At 45.9% G+C, this 19228-nt stretch overlaps 2 protein-coding genes across 13 annotated transcripts in view; one reads left to right on the top strand and one right to left on the bottom strand.

The window, feature by feature from the left end:
- The window catches only part of MAT2B (methionine adenosyltransferase 2 non-catalytic beta subunit), a 61624-nt gene that overhangs the window by 30723 nt on the left and 11673 nt on the right, over window positions 1–19228 (bottom strand). The window contains exon 1 of one of the 2 annotated variants that reach the window (XM_056575084.1): window positions 6910–7084. The exons of the other annotated variant lie outside the window; for it this stretch is intronic. Within the exon in view, the coding sequence (XP_056431059.1) occupies window positions 6910–6972 (63 nt within the window). The 5' untranslated portion in view covers window positions 6973–7084. Of the gene's footprint in view, window positions 1–6909; window positions 7085–19228 lie in introns of those variants that run through there. 2 annotated transcript variants of the gene reach the window in all.
- LOC130369631 (double-headed protease inhibitor, submandibular gland-like) overlaps window positions 6655–19228 on the top strand; it is a 99789-nt gene continuing 87215 nt past the window's right edge. For 6 of the 11 annotated variants that reach the window (XM_056575098.1, XM_056575096.1, XM_056575088.1 and 3 more), the window contains exon 1: window positions 6713–6817. Coding sequence is in view for 1 of the 11 variants with exons in the window: in XM_056575086.1 (XP_056431061.1) it covers window positions 6709–6817 (109 nt within the window). In the remaining 10 variants the exon portion in view is untranslated. Of the gene's footprint in view, window positions 6818–17716; window positions 18090–18938; window positions 19159–19228 lie in introns of those variants that run through there. The other 5 variants (XM_056575086.1, XM_056575095.1, XM_056575091.1 and 2 more) reach the window with 5 other exon arrangements.

The following is a 19228-nucleotide window of genomic DNA, read 5'->3' as shown; positions in this document are numbered from 1 at the left end:
TTTTTTTTTTTTGGGGGGGGGGGGGGGGGTCTTGAGGGTTGCAAACCTACAGCTGTTGCAGAACTACAACTCCTAGCATGCCCTGACATACCATGCATGCTGGGAGTTGTAGTTATGCAACAGCCAGAGGCACACTGGTTGGGAAACACTGAGTTTGGTAACAGACTACCACAGTGTTTCTGCACCAGTGTACACCCAGCTGTTGCAAAACTACAAATCCCTGCATGCATGGTCTGTCAGTGCATGCTGGGAGTTGTAGTTTTGCAACAGCTGGAAGCACACGGGTTGGGACACACTGCGGTAGTCTGTTACCTAACTCAGTGTGCCTCTAGCTGTTGCATCACTACAACTCCCAGCATGCACTGACAGACCTGCCAGTGCATGCTGGAGGTTGTAGTTTTGCAACAACTGGAGAACAGTTTGAAGACCACTGTGTAGTTATCTCCAAACTTTACCTCAAAGCATGCCCAGACTGCCAAGGCATGCTGGGAGTCTTGGTTCTGCAACATCTGGCCCTTCAGATGTTGCCGGACTACAATGCTCAGCAGGCCTGGACTGTCAGTGCATGCTGGGAGTTGTAGTTTTGCAACATCTGGAGGGCTACAGTTTGGACACCACTGTATAATAGTCTCCAAACTGTGCACTTCCAGATATTGCAAAACAACAACTCCCAGCATGCCGAGACTGTCCAGGCATGCTGGGAGTTGTAGTTCAGCAACATCTGGAGGGCCAGATGTTGCAGAAATACAATGTTCAGCATGCCTGGACTGTCTGGGCATTCTGAGAGTTGTAGTTTTGCAACATCTGGGAGGTCCACAGTTTGGAGACCACTATACAGTGGTGTCCAAACTGTAGCCCTCCAGATGTTGCAAAACTACAACTTCCAGCATGCACTGACAACCTTTGGCTGTCTGCGCATGCTGGGAGTTGTAGTTGTGAAACTACAAGGCAGCCATGAAGATCACTTACCAGATCTTCACTGTTCCCTGTCTCTGCCGCCTGCAGTGTGCTGCGGCTGGTCCTCTCCACCGTCGGCCCCCTTTTACAACGGCCGAAGCCACAATCTTTCCCCCGCTCTGCCTGGACTTCCAGTGGTGGGCAGAGCAGGGGATCACAACTTTGACCCCCCTCCTGCGAATCGCCGGTCAGTCCTTTCTTTTTGGAACACTGATGACATCACGAGCACAGTGCTCTCTGCTGACATCTCTGTCCAATTTAGCAACCATGCATAGCAGATGTATGTTAAGGGCAGCATGGTGGCTCAGTGGTTAGCACTGCTGCCTTGCAGTGCTGGGGACTTGGGGTCAAATCCCACTAAGGACAACAATAAATAAAGCGTTATTATTATAATAACATCAGCAGAGAGAACTGTGCTCGTGATGTCATCAGAGAGCATTCAAAAAAGAAAAGAATTTCCTCTGTAGTATTCAGCAGCTAATAAGTACAGGAATGATTCAGGTTTTTTAATAGAAGTAATTTACAAATATGTTTAACTTTCTGCCACCAGTTGATTTAAAAGAAAAAAAAGGTTTTCACCGGAGTACCCCTTTAAAGAACATTTTGGGGTTAGTTTTACTCTCTTTGGCAATGTGTCTTTCTGTCTCTATTTTTGCGTTTTATATCTGGTTTTTTTTTACATATTTTACATTTTTCTCTATAGCTTTTTAATACTTCCTCACTGCCGTCCTGTTTTAGTAGTTTAAATGCTTTATTTTTGTCACTTATTGCCCCCTTAACATTTTTGTTCATCCATATTGGTTTTCTTTCATTTCTGACCCTTTTATTCCCATAAGGTATATACATCTTACATTGAGAATTTAAGATAATCCTAAAAGTCTCCCATTTAGTGTCAGTATTCTTGTTTTTGAGGACATTATCCCATTTTATATTGTTAAGGGCTTCTCTGAGTTGGTCAAACTTTGCCTTCCTAAAGTTCAATGTTTTTGTGCCCCCCCCAAGAGATTCCCTTATTGAAGAACAAGCTATAATGTATTATATTATGATCACTATTTCCTAGGTATCCTTCTACTGCACATTAGTTACTCTGTCAGCTCTGTTGGTTAAAGGGGTACTCCGGTGGAAAACCTTTTTTTTTTGTAATTGAACTGGCGCCAGAAAATGTAACAGATTTGTAAATTACTTCTATTAAAAAATCTTAATCCTTTCAGTACTTTTTAGCAGCTGTTTGCTACAGAGGAAAATCTTTATTTTTTTAATTTCTTTTTTTGTGTTGTCCACAGTGCTCTCTGCTGACACCTGTATCAGGAACTGTCCAGAGTAGGAGAAAATCCCCATAGCAAACCTATGCTGCTCTGGACATTTCCTGACACGGACAGAGGTTTCAGCAGAGAGCACTGTGGAAAACACAAAAAAAATTATTCAAAAAGTAAAGAATTTCCTCTGTAGCATATAGCTGCTAAAAAGTACTAAAAGGATTAAGATTTTTTAATAGAAGTAATTTACAAATCAGTTTAACTTTCTGGCACCAGTTCATAAAAAAAAAAAAAGTTTTCCACCGGAGTACCCCTTTAACCCCTTCATGACCCAGCCCATTTTCACCTTCATGACCTGGGCATTTTTTGAAAATCTGACCACTGTCACTTTAAACATTAATAACTTTGGAATGCTTTTACTTATCATTCTGATTCCGAGATTGTTTTTTCGTGACATATTCTACTTTATGTTATCGGTAAAATTTCACTGATATTTGTATCCTTTCTTGGTAAAAAATCTAAAAATTTCATGAAAATTTAGAAAATTTTGCATTTTTCTAACTTTGAAAGTCTCTGCTTGAAAGGAAAATGGATATTCCAAATAAATTACATATTGATTCACATATACAATATGTCTACTTTGTGTTTGCATTAAAAAATTGACAAGTTTTTACTTTTGGAAGACAGCAGAGGGCTTCAAAGTTCCGCAGCAATTTTCCAATTTTTCTCAAGATTTTCAAAATCGTAATTTTTCAGGGCCCAGTTCAGGTTGGAAGTGGATTTTAAGGATCTTAATATTAGAAATACCCCATAAATGACCCCATTATAAAAACTGCACCCCCCAAAGTATTCAAAATGACATTCAGTAAGTGTTTTAACCCTTTAGGTGTTTCACAGGAATAGCAGCAAAGTGAAGGAGAAAATTCTAAATCTTCATTTTTTACACTCGCATTTTCTTGTAGACCCAATTTTTGAATTTTTACAAGGGGTAAAAGGAGAGAAATCACCCTAAAATTGGTAACCCAATTTCTCTTGAGTAAGGAAATACCTCATATGCGTATGTAAAGTGTTCGGCGGGCGCAGTAGAGGGCTCAGAAGGGAAGGAGCGACAATGGGATTTTGGAGAGTGAGTTTTTCTGAAAGGGTTTTTGGGGGGCATGTCCCATTTAGGAAGCCCCTATGGTGCCAGAACAGTGGACCCCCCACATGTGACCCCATTTTGGAAACTATACCCCTCATGGAATTTAATAAGGGGTGCAGTGAGCATTTACACCCCACTGGCGTTTGACAGATATTTGAAACAGTGGACTGTGCAAATCAAAAAATTTATTTTTCATTTTCACAGACCACTGTTCCAAAAATCTGTCATACACCAGTGGGGTGTAAATGCTCACTGCACCCCTTATTACATTCCGTGAGGGGTGTAGTTTCCAAAATGGGGTCACATGTGGATATTTATTGTTTTGCATTTGTCAGAACTGCTGTAACAATCAGCCACCCCTATGCAAATCGCCTCAAATGTACATGGTGCACTCTCCCTTCTGGGCCTTGTTGTGCGCCCCCAGAGCACTTTGCGCCCACATATGGGGTATCTCCGTACTCAGGAGAAATTGCGTTACAAATTTAGAGGGTCTTTTTTCCCTTTTACCTCTTGTGAAAATGAAAAGTATAGGGCAACACCAGCATGTCAGTGTAAAAATTTTTTTTTTTTTTACACTAACATGCTGGTGTAGACCCCAACTTCACCTTTTCATAAGGGGTTAGAGAAGAAAAAGCCCCCCAAAATTTGTAAGGCAATTTCTCCCGAGTACAGCGATACCCCATATGTGTCCCAAAACTGTTGTCCTGAAATACGACAGGGCTCCAAAGTGAGAGAGCGCCATGCGCATTTGAGGCCTGAATTAGGGATTTGCATAGGGGTGGACATAGGGGTATTCTACGCCAGTGATTCCCAAACAGGGTGCCTCCAGCTGTTGCAAAACTCCCAGCATGCCTGGACAGTCAATGGCTGTCCGGCAATACTGGGAGTTATTATTTTGCAACAGCTGGAGGCTCCGTTTTGGAAACAGTAGCGTACCAGATGTTTTTCATTTTTTGGGGGGAGGGGGGCTGTGTAGGGGTATGTGTATATGTAGTGTTTTTTACTTTTTATTTTAGGTTAGTGTTAGTGTAGTGTAATGTTTTTAGGGTACAGTCACATGGGCAGAGGTTCACAGCAAGTTTGCCGCTGGAAGTTTGAGCTGCAGCGCAAAATTTGCGCCATCTCAAACTTGCAGCACTCACTGTAAACCTCCGCCCATGTGAGTGTACCCTGTACATTCACATTGGGGGGAGGGGGCAAACATCCAGCTGTTGCAAACTCCGAGCATGCCCTTTGGCTGTCCGTGCATGCTGGGAGTTGTAGTTTTGCAACAGCTGGAGGAACACTGGTTTGGAAACACTAAGTTAAGTAATACATTTTCAAATGTTTTGCAACCAAACTTAGTGTTTCCAAACCAGTGTGCCTCCAGCTGTTGCAAAACTACAACTCCCAGCATGCATGGTCTGTCAGTGCATGCTGGGAGTTATAGTTTTGCAACAATTGCAACAGCTGGAGGCACTGAGGTAGGAAACGGACAATGTTTCCCAACTAGTGTGCCTCCAGTTGTTGCAAAACTACAACTCCCAGCATGCCCAGACTGCCAAGGCATGCTGGAAGTTGTAGTTCGGCAATATCTGAAGGATCAGATGTTGCCGAACTACAACTTCCAGCATGCTTGGGCAGTCTGGGCATGCTGGGAGTTGTAGTTTTGCAACATCTGGAGGTCCACAGTTTGGAGACCACTGTATAATGGTCTCCAATCTGTGCTCTTCCAGATGTTAGAGAACTACAACTCCCAGCATGCCTGGACAGACTGAGCATGCTGAGATTTGTAGTTTTGCAACATCTGGAAGAGCACAGATTGGAGACCATTATACAGTGGTCTCCAAACTGTGGACCTCCAGATGTTGCAAAACTACAACTCCCAGCATGCCCAGAAAGCCAAAGGCTGTCTGGGCATGCTGGGAGTTGCAGTTTTGAAACTCTCAGAGGCAGCAGTGAGATCGCTTTACGGCAATCTCACTGCTGCCAATGAAGATGCCGCACTGCTGTCGGAAACTCACCTCCGGGACGCAGCGCAGCCGGGACCGCATGGAGGACGCCGGGACCGCACGGAGGACGCCGGGACCGCTCGGGACACCGCTCCGACGGGTAAGTGACGCCGGGGGACGGGTCAGGGACACTTAGCAGAGCGGTCTGTGTCCCGATCCCCGTGATCGGGACTCACACACCGCGCTGCTAAGTATTCTGATAGCGAAATGCTGCTATCAGCTAGTCAGATTTGACCAGCTGATAGCAGCGATCGCTGGGGGGGGGGGGGGGTGGGGGATGAAACCCCCCGTGGTCGCATGGTAAGATGGCTGGCTATCAGTGATAGCCACCATCTTTCCGGGCGCTGCGGGATGCCGCGAGTAGCGGCAGTAATGTCCATGACGTACCTGTATGTCATGGGTCGGGAACACCTTGCCACCCATGACGTACAGGTATGTCATAGGTCGGGAAGGGGTTAATATTAAGTCTAGTAGGGCGCCCCCTCTGGTCTGGCTCTGCACAATTTGGGACAGATAGTCTTTAGCTATAGTCAGAAACCTGTTTCCTTTATGAGATTCACAGGACTCAGTCTCCCAGGTCCTGGGACCTTAGGCCAAAAATCCTCCAAAATGATAGGACAGGCTGAGAAAGTCATAAAGAAAACCATTGCTGCTAAAGGCGCTTTTACAAGTGACAGATCCATGGGGTGGAGGTCATTGTTCACACACTGCTTTATTATATAATGACACGGTTAACTGGGTGTTGAAGTGCATCTGATTTTATTTATTTATTTTTACATAATTTTTTATTATTATTTCCTGACATAACATTCACAGTGGATGTATTTCCTTTTTCTCCTGACGGTGGACCAGTGTTTCCCAAACAGTGTGCCTCCAGCTGTTGCAAAACTACAACTCCCAGCAAGCCAGGACAGCTGTTGGCTGTCCGGACATGCTGAGAGTTGTAGTTTTGCAACAGCTGGAGGCACACTTTTTGGGAACACCTGCTGTAGACAGGCAGCCCTAGTATTACTGGGGTGCTAGGTTCAGACCCCAGGACAAACTCTATAGCAGTGGTCTTCAACCTGCGGACCTCCAGATGTTGCAAAACTACAATTCCCAGCATGCCCGGTTAGTTTTGCAACATCTGGAGGTCCGCAGGTTGAAGACCACTGCTCTATAGGATCCACATGCGTACAGTATGGGCTACATATAGCAAATCTTGGGTAAAAGGAGGAGTGGTTCAGTTGCCCATAGCAACCTATAAGATTCCAGCTTTTACTTTTGAAAAAATAAGGTCTCAACAAGCTGAAATGTATTCGGTTGCTATGGGCAACTGCACAAGGTTTGATAAGTCAAGCTTTATAGCTGCAGACCTAGCGACATGACAGAACGCGCAGCATCAGCCCCGTCCATTTCCCGGAAAGTAGGGGGTGACCGAAGGATCTGGCTGCAGGTGACGACGCATACAGGCTGCAGCTTCCCTCCGTCCTGTACGTAGTATGATCTGCAGCGCTATATAACGGGGAAACATTCGCAGGCACGCGCAGCTTCGGCCATGGTGTGGGCGCAGCTCTGTCCTTACCTGCACTACCTCGACCCAGCCGGGTCGGAATCGGATGTGATACTCGGGCCATCTCCCCTCCATAGCGCTAGGGAGCCGCTCCTTACACTGCTGTGCAAATACTTAGGGCTGAGGGGGAGCTACCCGAGACCCTACTCACTGAGGATTCGATGACGTGTGTGCGTCATGTGACCGCTCTAGTCACGTGGTGAGACCTGAGCTTCCTGCTGGTTGGCTGTGCTACGGCAGCCGCAGTGTTTTTTGACGGTGGACTGTGCTGTATAGAAAGGAGTGTACTGTATAGAAAGGAGGCCGTGTACTGAATAGAGAGGAGGCACTGTACTGTATAGAAAGGAGGCCGTGCAGTGTACTGTATAGAAAGGAGGCCGTGTACTGAATAGAGAGGAGGCACTGTACTGTATAGAAAGGAGGCCGTGCAGTGTACTGTATAGAAAGGAGGCCGGGTACTGAATAGAGAGGAGGCCGTGTACTGTATAGAAAGGAGGCCGTGTACTGTATAGAGAGGAGGCACTGTACTGTATAGAGAAGGCCGTGTACTGTATAGAAAGGAGGCCGTGTACTGAATATAGAGGAGGCACTGTACTGTATAGAAAGGAGGCCGTGCAGTGTACTGTATAGAAAGGAGGCCGTGTACTGTATAGAAAGGAGGCCGTGCAGTGTACTGTATAGAGGAGGCCGTGTACTGTATAGAAAGGAGGCCGTGCAGTGTACTGTATTGAGGAGACTGTGTACTGTATAGAAAGGAGGCCGTGCAGTGTACTGTATAGAGGAGGCCGTGTTCTGTATAGAAAGGAGGCCGTGCAGTGTACTGTATAGAGGAGACCGTGTACTGTATAGAGAGGAGGCCGTGCAGTGTACTGTATATAGAGGAGGCCGTGTACTGTATAGAAAGGAGGCCGTGCCGTGTACTGTATAGAAAGGAGGCCGTGCAGTGTACTGTATAGAAAGGAGGCCGTGTACTGTATAGAAAGGAGGCCGTGCAGTGTACTGTATAGAAAGGAGGCCGTGCAGTGTACTGTATAGAAAGGAGGCCGTGCAGTGTACTGTATAGAAAGGAGGCCGTGCAGTGTACTGTATAGAAAGGAGGCCGTGCAGTGTACTGTATAGAAAGGAGGCCGTGCAGTGTACTGTATAGAGGAGGCTGTTTACTGTATAGAAAGGAGGCGTGTACTGTATAGAAAGGAGGCCGTGTAGCGTACTGTATAGAGGAGGCCGTGTACTGTATAGAAAGGAGGCAGTGCAGTGTACTGTATTGAGGAGACCGTGTACTGTATAGAAAGGAGGCCGTGCAGTGTACTGTATAGAAAGGAGGCCGTGTACTGTATAGAAAGGAGGCCGTGCAGTGTACTGTATTGAGGAGACCGTGCAGTGTACTGTATAGAGGAGGCCTTGTACTGTATAGAGGAGGCCGTGTGCTGTATAGAAAGGAGGTCGTGCAGTGTACTGTATAGAGGAGGCCGTGTACTGTATGGAAAGGAGGCAGTGCAGTGTACTGTATTGAGACCGTGTACTGTATAGAAAGGAGGCCGTGCAGTGTACTGTATAGAGGAGGCCGTGTACTGTATAGAAAGGAGGCAGTGCAGTGTATTGTATAGAAAGGAGGCAGTGTACTGTATAGAAAGGAGGCCGTGTACTGTATAGAAAGGAGGCCGTGCAGTGTACTGTATAGAAAGGAGGCCGTGTAGTGTATAGAGAGAAGGCCGTGTAGTGTACTGTATAGAAAGGAGGCCGTGTACTGTATAGAAAGGAGGCCGTGTACTGAATAGAGAGGAGGCCGTGTACTGTATAGAAAGGAGGCAGTGTAGTGTACTGTATAGAAAGGAGGCCGTGCAGTTTACTGTATAGAGGAGGCTGTGTACTATATAGAAAAGAGGCTGTGTACTGTATAGAGAGGAGGCTGTGTAGTGTACTATATAGAGGAGGCAGTGTATTGTATAGAAAGAAGGCAGTGTACTGTATAGAGAGGAGGCACTGTACTGTATAGAGAGGAGGCCGTGTAGTGTACTATATAGAGGCGACATGTAGTGTATAGAGGAGGTCGTGTAGTGTACTGTATAGAGATGAGGCTAGAAAGGAGGCTGTTTAGTGTACTGTATATAGAGGAGGCCATGTAGTGTACTGTATATAGAGGAGGCCGTGTAGTGTACTGTATATAGAGGAGGCCGTGTAGTGCACTGTATAGAGGAGGCCGTGTACTGTACAGAGAGGCCATGTACTGAATAGAGGAGGCCGTGTAGTGTATAGAGAGGAGGCACTGTACTGTATAGAAAGGAGGCTGTGTAGTGTACTGTATAGAGAGGAGGCCGTGTACTGAATAGAGGAGGTCGTGTAGTGTACTGTATAGAGGGGAGGCCGTGTAGTGTACTGTATACAGGAGGCCTTGTTCTGTATAGAGAGGAGGCACTGTAGTGTACTGTATAGAGAGGAGGCCGTGTACTCAATAGAGGAGGTCGTGTAGTGTACTGTATAGAGATGAGGCTAGAAAGGAGGCTGTGTAGTGTACTGTATAGAGAGGAGGCCGTGTACTGTATAGAAAGGAGGCACTGTACTGTATAGAAAGGAAGTCATGTAGTGTACTGTATATAGAGGAGGCCGTGTAGTGTACTGTATATAGAGGAGGCCGTGTAGTGTACTGTATATAGAGGAGGCCGTGTAGTGTACTGTCTAAAGAGGAGGCCGTGTACTGTACTTTATATAGAGGAGGCCGTGTAGTGTACTGTATAGAGAGAAGGCTGTGTAGTGTACTGTATATAGAGGAGTCTGTGTAGTGTACTGTATATAGAGAAGGCCGTGTAGTGTACTGTATATAGAGGAGGCTGTGTAATGTACTGTATATAGAGAATGCCATGTAGTGTACTGTATATAGAGGAGGCTGTGTAGTGTATTTTATGTAGAGGAGGCCGTGTAGTGTACTTTATATAGAGGAGGCCGTGCAGTGTACTGTATATAGAGGAGGCCGTATAGAGAGGAGGCTGTGTACTGTATAGAGGGGAGTTTGGGTACTGTACAGAGGCCGTGTACTGTATAGAGTGGAGGCAGTGTACTGTATAATGGGGAGTTTGTGTACTGTATAGAGGAGGCTGTGTACTGTATAGAGGCCATGTACAAGTGGAGGTCTGGTTCTGTACTGTATAGAGTGGAGGTTGGGTAATGTATAGAGAGAAGGCTGTGTACTGTACTATAATGAGAAGGCTGTGTACTGTATAGAGGAGGCCGTGTACTGTATAGAGAGGAAGCAGTGTACTGTATATAGAGGAGGCTGTAGTGCACTGTATAGAGGGGAGTTTGGGTACTGTATAGAGAGGAGGCCGTGTACTGTATAGAGAGGAGGCCGTGTACTGTATAGAGAGGAGGCAGTGTACTGTATAGAAAGGAGGCAGTGTACTGTATAGAGAGGAGGCAGTGTACTGTATAGAGGAGGCAGTGTACTGTATAGAAAGGACGCCGTGCAGTTTACTGTATAGAAAGGAGGCCGTGTAGTGTATAGAGAGAAGGCCGTGTAGTGTACTGTATAGAAAGGAGGCCGTGTACTGTATAGAAAGGAGGCCGTGTACTGTATAGAAAGGAGGCAGTGTAGTGTACTGTATAGAAAGGAGGCCGTGCAGTTTACTGTATAGAGGAGGCTGTGTACTATATAGAAAAGAGGCCGTGTACTGTATGGAGAGGAGGCTGTGCAGTGTACCATATAGAGGAGGCAGTGTATTGTATAGAAGGAAGGCAGTGTACTGTATAGAGAGGAGGCACTGTACTGTATAGAGAGGAGGCCGTGTAGTGTACTATATAGAGGCGACCGTGTAGTGTATAGAGGAGGTCGTGTAGTGTACTGTATAGAGATGAGGCTAGAAAGGAGGCTGTTTAGTGTACTGTATATAGAGGAGGCCGTGTAGTGTACTGTATATAGAGGAGGCCGTTTAGTGCACTGTATATAGAGGAGGCCGTTTAGTGCACTGTATAGAGGAGGCCGTGTACTGTACAGAGAGGCCATGTACTGAATAGAGGAGGCCGTGTAGTGTACTATATAGAGAGGAGGCACTGTACTGTATAGAAAGGAGGCTGTGTAGTGTACTGTATAGAGGGGAGGCCGTGTAGTGTACTGTATACAGGAGGCCTTGTTCTGTATAGAGAGGAGGCACTGTAGTGTACTGTATAGAGAGGAGGCCGTGTAGTGTACTGTATAAAGAGGAGGCCGTGTAGTGTACTTTATATAGAGGAGGCCGTGTAGTGTACTGTATAGAGAGAAGGCTGTGTAGTGTACTGTATATAGAGGAGTCTGTAGTGTACTGTATATAGAGAAGGCCGTGTAGTGTACTGTATATAGAGGAGGCTGTGTAGTGTACTGTATAGAGAGAAGGCTGTGTAGTGTACTGTATATAGAGAATGCCATGTAGTGTACTGTATATAGAGGAGGCTGTGTAGTGTACTTTATGTAGAGGAGGCCGTGTAGTGTACTTTATATAGAGGAGGCCGTGCAGTGTACTGTATATAGAGGAGGCCGTATAGAGAGGAGGCTGTGTACTGTATAGAGGGGAGTTTGGGTACTGTACAGAGGCCGTGTACTGTATAGAGTGGAGGTCGGGTTCTGTACTGTATAGAGAGGAGGCAGTGTACTGTATAATGGGGAGTTTGTGTGCTGTATAGAGGAGGCTGTGTACTGTATACAGGGGAGTTTGTGTGCTGTATAGTTGAGGCCGTGTACTGTATTGAAAGGAGGCAGTGTACTGTATAGAGGGGAGTTTTGGTACTGTATAGAGGCCGTGTACTGTATAGAGTGGAGGTCGGGTTCTGTACTGTATAGAGAGGAGGCAGTGTACTGTATAGAGAGGAGGCAGTGTACTGTATAGAGGGGAGTTTGTGTACTGTATAGAGGAGGCTGTGTACTGTATAGAGGCCATGTACAAGTGGAGGTCTGGTTCTGTACTGTATAGAGTGGAGGTCGGGTAATGTATAGAGAGAAGGCTGTGTACTGTACTATAATGAGAAGGTTGTGTACTGTATAGAGGAGGCCGTGTACTGTATAGAGAGGAAGCAGTGTACTGTATATAGAGGAGGCTGTAGTGTACTGTATAGAGGGGAGTTTGGGTACTGTATAGAGGCCGTGTACTGTATAGAGAGGAGGCAGTGTACTGTATAGAGAGGAGGCAGTGTACTGTATAGAGAGGAGGCAGTGTACTGTATAGAGAGGAGGCAGTGTACTGTATAGAGGGGAGTTTGTGTACTGTATAGAGGGGAGTTTGTGTACTGTATAGAGAGGAGGCAGTGTACTGTATAGAGAGGAGTTTGTGTACTGTATAGAGGAGGCCATGTACAAGTGGAGTCTGGTTCTGTACTGTATAGAGTGGAGGTCGGGTAATGTATAGAGAGAAGGCCGTGTACTGTACTATAATGAGAAGGCTGTGTACTGTATACTGTATTACAAACTATAACCCGGTGTATTGGGTTTAGTGTGGGTGATCAGGATTAGTGTTTTCCTTTAAAGTGTAGCTCCCACCATCATGTTTTATTTTTTTTTCTGTCCCTGCCTATTGCCCTTCTATCCCTAACACCCTCCATGCCTTTATTTTATTTTTTTACCATTTTAAAAATGGCATTTAGTCTGCCTGGTAGTGTGCTCACTACCATGCAGACTTCCCCAGCAGGCACCACGTCACTGATGCCTGCTGGGGGGCCAACTTCCGCCCTTAGTTATCCTAACAGGGTGCCTCCAGCTGTTTCACCACTACAACTCCCAGCATTCCCTGACATCTATTGGCTGTCAGGGCATGCTGGGAGTTGTAGTGGTAAAACAACTGAAGGCCCCCGATCTGCTATTGGTGGTCGCGTCTAGACCACCAATAGCAGGGATAGGAGGGGTGGCACGCCTGCCACCTCACTCTTATCTCTTCAGGGAGATTGTGGGTGTCTTAGACACCCGCGATCCCCCTTATATTCCGGATCACCACAGACCTGTAATGACCCGGAATCGCCCAAATCGCGAGTGTGAATTCACTTTCGATTTGCGCCGATCGCCGAGATGGGGGGGTCTGATGACCCCCCTGGGCATTTGCGCGGTCTGGTCCCCGCCCGGCAGGATGCGATATTCCCACTGACGTATGAGTACGTGCCTGGTCCTTAAGGCGCAGGGACGTACTCATACGTGCCTGGTCCTTAAGAGGTTAAGGACACAGACCATTTTAAGGACACAGGACCAGAGCGTTTTTTGCAAATCTGACCACTGTCACTTTAAGCATTTATAACGCTGGAAAGCTTTTACTTTTCATTCTGATTCCGAGAGTTTTTTCGTGACAAATTCTACTTTATGTCAGGAGTAAATTTTTGTCGATACTTGCATCATTTCTTGGTGAAAAAAATCTAAAAATTTGATGAAAAATTTGAAAAGGGGGCCTTTCTGTGAGAGATACCCCATTATAGAAACTGCACCCCTCAAAGTATTCAAAATCACATTCAGATAGTTTAACCATTTAGGTGTTTCACAAGAATAGCAGCAAAGTGGAGGAGAAAAATCTAAATCTGCATTTTTTTACACTAACATGTTCTTGTAGTCCAATTTTTTAAAAGTGGCATAGGGAGAAAAAAAAAAATCTGTAGCCCAATTTCTCCCGAGTACGGACATAAAGTTTACATAAAGTGCTCTGTGGGCTCACAACATGGCTCAAGAGGGAAAGAGCAACTATGGGATTTTTTAAAACGAATTTTGCTGTCTTGGTTTTTGGGGGCCATGTTGCATTTAGGAACACACTTGGCATGCTATTTTGGAAACTACAGCCCTCAAGGAATGTAACAAGGGGTATGTATAGTGAGCATTAACACCTCACAGGTGTTTCACGACTTTGCTTTGAAGTTGACATGAAAACGGAAAATTCGATTTTTAACACTAAAATGATAGTGTTACCCCAAATTTTCTTTTTTTTTACCAGGGGAAATAGGAGAAAATGGACCCCAAAATTTAAAGCCCAATTTCTCCTGATTAAGAAAATGCCCCATATGTGGACGTTAAGTGCTCTGCTGGCGCACTACAATGCTCAGAAGACAAGGAGCAAAAATTGGGCTTTTAAAAAGGGAATTTTGCTGAAATGGATTTTAGGGGACATGTTGCATTTAGGAAGCCCCCATGGTACTAGAACAGCAAAAAAAAAAAAAAAATACCACATGGCATACTATTTTGGAAACTACACCCCTCAAGGAACATGACAAGGGGTACAGTGAGCCTTAACACCTCACAGGTGTTTGACGACTTTGCATTGAATTTGGACGTGAAAATGGAAAATTAATTTTTAACACTAAAATTATGGTGTTACCCCAAATTTTTCTATTTCACAGGGGGTAATAGGAGGAAGTGGACCCCAAAATTTGAAGCCCAATTTATCCCAAATGAGAAAATGCCCCATATGTACATGTTAAGTGCTCTGCTGGCGCACTACAGGTCTCAGAACAGAAGGAGTGCCATTGGACTTTTGGAGAGAGAATTTTGCTGAAATTGTAGTCGGGGGCCATGTGTATTTACAAACCTCCCATGGTGCCAGAACAGCAGAAACCCCCCACAAGTGACCCCATGTTTAAAACTACACCCCTCAAGGAATTCATTTAGGGGAGAAGTGAGCATTTTGACCCTACAGGTGTTTAAGGATAGTTTGTAGAACTCGGCAGTGAAAATGAAATTTCAAATTTTGATTCTCATTTTGCATATCTAGCACCAATTTTTTTCACTTTCACATGAAACACAGGGATATTAGCACCCCACATTTCGTCAGGAATTTTCTCTAGAACATGCCAGTACCCAATATGTGGGCATAAGTTGGTATTTAGGCACACAGCAGGGCGCCAGAGGAAAGGAACGCCTTTTAAATGCAGAATCTGTTTTCTCACACTATGTGCATTTGCAGTGCCAACTGTAGAACTAGAACAGTAGAAACACCCCACAAGTGACCCCATTTTGAAAACTACAACCCTCCAAATAATTTATGTAGGAGGTAGTGAGCATTTTGACTGAAAAGAGGTTAGTTTTCCAAAAGATGATGCTCTTGGGCACAGTGAAAATTGTGATTGCAACATCTATGTGCCATTTCAACATCTAATATGTTGTGCCCAGGTTGCACCACCGGAGACATACACCCCAGTAATTATGTGTTCTCCTGGGTACGGCAATACCCAATGTGTGGCATGGTCTATGCGGCCTGGGCACATGGCATGGCTGAATGGGGATGGATTGTCCAGGGCCTACTGTACCACATATTTTGCTGGAATGGTTTTGGGGTAAAAAGAAAAATAATAGGTGGCACACTGGGCCACAGATTTTAATAAAATGGGGTGGGGGGTTAAATTAACTAAGAACAAACAGTGACATGTGATGAGTTACAAGAGAGTTAAGAGGGATCAAATTAATATTGCAGGGATGTGTGAAAAATTTTAAAACACGGGATGCACCTTCCAGGCTGAGTAGGACAGGTCACGCACTGGTACGTAGTGTCCCGGCGGATCCCTCTTTTATAACAGACTCTGCATTTTTTTGAAGTCGTCCCCTTCTTGCCAGTGTGGGGGATTTCACTGAGGAAATGCTGCCCTGTCACAATCCGTGAGGACTCGTTGGAAGTGCTGGGGCCTGCACCTTCTTGGTCCCTAAATATCTGGTTCCTTATGATCACCTCCTGGAACTCCAAGAACGTCCCCCTCTGGCCGGCATGCCTGAACAGGATGAAGGCATTATAGAAGGCCATCTGTACCATGTGTACAGTGAGTTTCTTATACCAGGCCCTTGTCTTCCTCATGGCGCTGTATGGCATCAGCACCTGGTCAGACAATCCACCCCACCCATGAACTTATTATAAGCCAGGATGCAGTCTGGCTTATGGATTTCTGTACTGGCCCCACGTACAGAAACTGGGGTGGTGGTGTGGCCATGTATTGTGGTCAGTACAAGGACGTCTCTCTTGTCCTTGTACCTGACACACGATATGCCATCGCTGCACAGTGCCCTGCTCTCAGACTTTCGCATGGGGTGTGCCAGCAGAGGTTTGGGGAGGCCTCTCTGGTTTTTACATACAGTGCTGCATGCAACTGTACCACGTGCAGCGAGGCACTTGAATATGGGGACCATCCTGTAGAAATTGTCCAGGTAGAGGTGGTATCCCTGGTCTAGTATGGGGTGCACCAAGTCCCATACTATCTTGCCAATGGTTCCCAGGACAGGGGGCACTCTGGGGGTTCAATTGATGAGTCTTTCCCCTCATATACACGGAACCTGTACGTGTATCCTGATGCACTTTTGCAGAGCTTGTACATCTTCACACCATACCTTGCCCTTTTGCTGGGCAGGTACTGGTGGAATTGTGGCCTGCCCTTGAAGTGCACCAGGGACTCTTCAATTGATATTTCCCTGTCTGGGGCATATGCCACCTGGAACCTGGCATTTAGATGGTCTTAGGGGCCTAACTTTGTATAGACAATCAAAGCTAGGGTGGTCTCTAGGTGGACATGCAGCATTATCTGTATAATGCAGAAACCTCAGTATCATTTCAAACCGCGTCCTGCTCATCGGGATGCGGTACATGGGGGTGTTCTACAGCAGGTCGGTGCTCCAATATGCACGGATACTGGTTTTCTTCAGCAGCCCCATGCTGAGCATTATACCCCAAAATTTTCCCATCTCTGATGGGGTCACAGGGGTCCACCTATTCGGATGCGCGTAACTAGAGGTGGGGTGTTCAGTAATGTATTTGTGGGCATAGATGTTTGTCTGCACGACCAAATACTCATCCGTGAAAAAGAACTTAAAGTCATTTTCCTCCAACCCAGCATATGGGAATTGCATCCCTGCATTCCCTGTAAACCTAGGGATTTGGGGTGTAAAATGCTCTGGGTCTACTCATGTGGGGTCAGAGGGCTCAGAAAGCCCAGAGGGGCCAGGTTCAGAAAGCCCAGAGGGGCCAGGTGATGCAGCGGCCGCTGCAGTGGCCTACCTGCATCGCCTCCTTGGGGATGACACGTCTGAGTCGGCTGAGGATGGGAGCAGGAATGTGGGGTCCTCATCATCGCTCACATACTCAGTCTCTGAGGCCAAAAAGTCATAGGCCTCCTCCAGCGAATACATCCGCTGTGATGTGCCAGACATGTTGTGCTTTATAGACACACACACACAACATAAAAAACTGGGGGTGACAACAACGGGAAAGGGGTGACTTTTTTTGTAACGGGATGACAAAGGGTTAACTTTTTTTACTTTTTAGAACAAGGGAATGACAACAACCGTAACAGTGAAAAGGGGCGACGATCTCTGGGGACAAGGGGTGATTATCACCGGTGACAACGGGCAATGATCACAGGTGACAAGGGGCGACGATCACAGGGGCGACAGTCTCAGTTGACATCCAACTCAGGTGACACAGGGGTGACGGACGGTGATAGCGGACAGCTGATTTATATTGAAAAATACCAATCAGCACGTCCCAGCTACCACAGGGGACACTGGCGACAGTCTCTCTTGACACGGGGCGACGATCACAGGTGACAGGGGGCGACGATCACAGGTGCGACAGACTCTGGGGACAAGGGGCGATGATCACGGACTCTGGTGATTGTGGACAGCTGGTTTATATTGAAAAATACAAATCAGCACGCCACAGCTATCACAGGGGGACAAGGGGCGAAGGTCTCGGGGTGATGAGGGGCGATGAGGGGGGGGGGGTTTGATCACTAGAGGGTGATCAAAGGATGGGTGGGGGGTGTAATATAAGGTGGGGGTGGGGGGGTGATTACTGTAAAACTTGTTCTTTTTTGAACTAGCACGTCCTCTTCTCACACTCTCCTGTGACAGACTGACAGTCAAAGCGCGATCACGGACACAGAAACAGCCGGGACACGTGATCTGCTCTCTGATTGGTCAGTGCGTCAGAGGACAGCCAATCAGAGCGATCGCCGGGCGGGACCGCTCTGATTGGTCCCTCTGCACGTCAGTGATGCACTGCTGCTGAAAGCATTGGAGATCGCCGCGGCTTCACTCCAATACGTCCAGTTGCGCGAACCTGTCGGGACGTATGCATACGTCCTGTAGCAGGAAGGGATTAACCCTTTAGATTGCGTCTGTCCTATTCCCCTGCCTTTTACCATCCTGCCGCCATGCTCCTCCATCCCTTTTTGCATTCTTCAATATGAACAAAGCCTGAGGAAATGTTTTGCTACTAGACGTGGTGAGTGCTTTCATCCATACTTCTATTTTGTTCTTGTATTATACAATATGTCTACTTATGTTGACATCATAAAGTTAACATGTTTTTACTTTTTGAACACATTAGAGGGCTTCAAAGTTCAGCAGAAATTTTTCACAAAAATTTTAAACATTTTATATTTCAGGGACCAGTTCAGTTTTGAAGTGAATTTGAGAGTCTTTATGTTAGAAATGACCTCATTATAAAAACTGCACCCCTCAAAGTATTCAAAATGACATTTGAAAAGTTTAACCCTTTAGGTGTTTCACAGGAATAGCAGCAAAGTGGAGGAGAAAAATAATTTTTTTTTTACACTCGCATGTTCTTGTAAACCATTTTTTTTTCTACAAGGGATAACAGGAGAAAAAGCACACCAAAATTTGTAACTCAATTTCTCCCCAGTATGGAAATACCCCATATGTGGTCATAAAGTGCTCTTTATCTGCAAGCTACTGGGTCCTTTTCACAATAAAGCATGGTTTGAAAAGAACCTTTTTCATGTCGTCCAGCTTCCAGATTTGTAATTACAGATCTCCGCTCACATCCGGAGAAGCAGGCTGCACTCGAGAAATAAAGTTTTTTTCCCCTTCTGAACAAAGAAGTTCTGGATCAGGTTCCAGTACAAGAGAGAGGACAGGGGTTTTATTCGACCCTGTTTTTGGTAAGCAAGCCAAATGGCTCTTTCTGTACCACAATAAACTTAAAGTTGCTGAATCGCTCCTTGAGATACGACAGGTTTCACATGGAGACTATTAATTCGGCAATTCTGAACCTGAGCCAGAACTGTTACATGGTAACCCTGGATTTAAGGGACACTTACTACCATGTCCTGATTTTTCAGTATCACCGGAAATACCTCAGGGGGGCTGTAGTGGTCCTGATGCATCTGCAATTTCAGGCTCTTCCTTTTGGTCTCTCCCAGGCTCCAAGGGTCTTCATGAAGCTGATGGCAGAAGTGATGGCTCATGTGAGGGAGCAGAATGTCATCATTGTTCCTTATTTGAACGACTTCCTGATTGTTTTCGACTCAAGGGAGCTCCTGTTAAAGCAGGTCCAGATAGTACAGGCCATTTTTGTAAAGTTGGGTCTGGAAGTAAATCTAGACAAATCCCACCTTATTC

This window comes from Hyla sarda, chromosome 4 (assembly GCF_029499605.1).
Source record: "Hyla sarda isolate aHylSar1 chromosome 4, aHylSar1.hap1, whole genome shotgun sequence".
NCBI classification, from domain to species: Eukaryota; Metazoa; Chordata; class Amphibia; order Anura; family Hylidae; genus Hyla; species Hyla sarda.
Note: the sequence above shows the minus strand (reverse complement) of the source record. Positions and strands in the feature narration are given on the sequence as shown.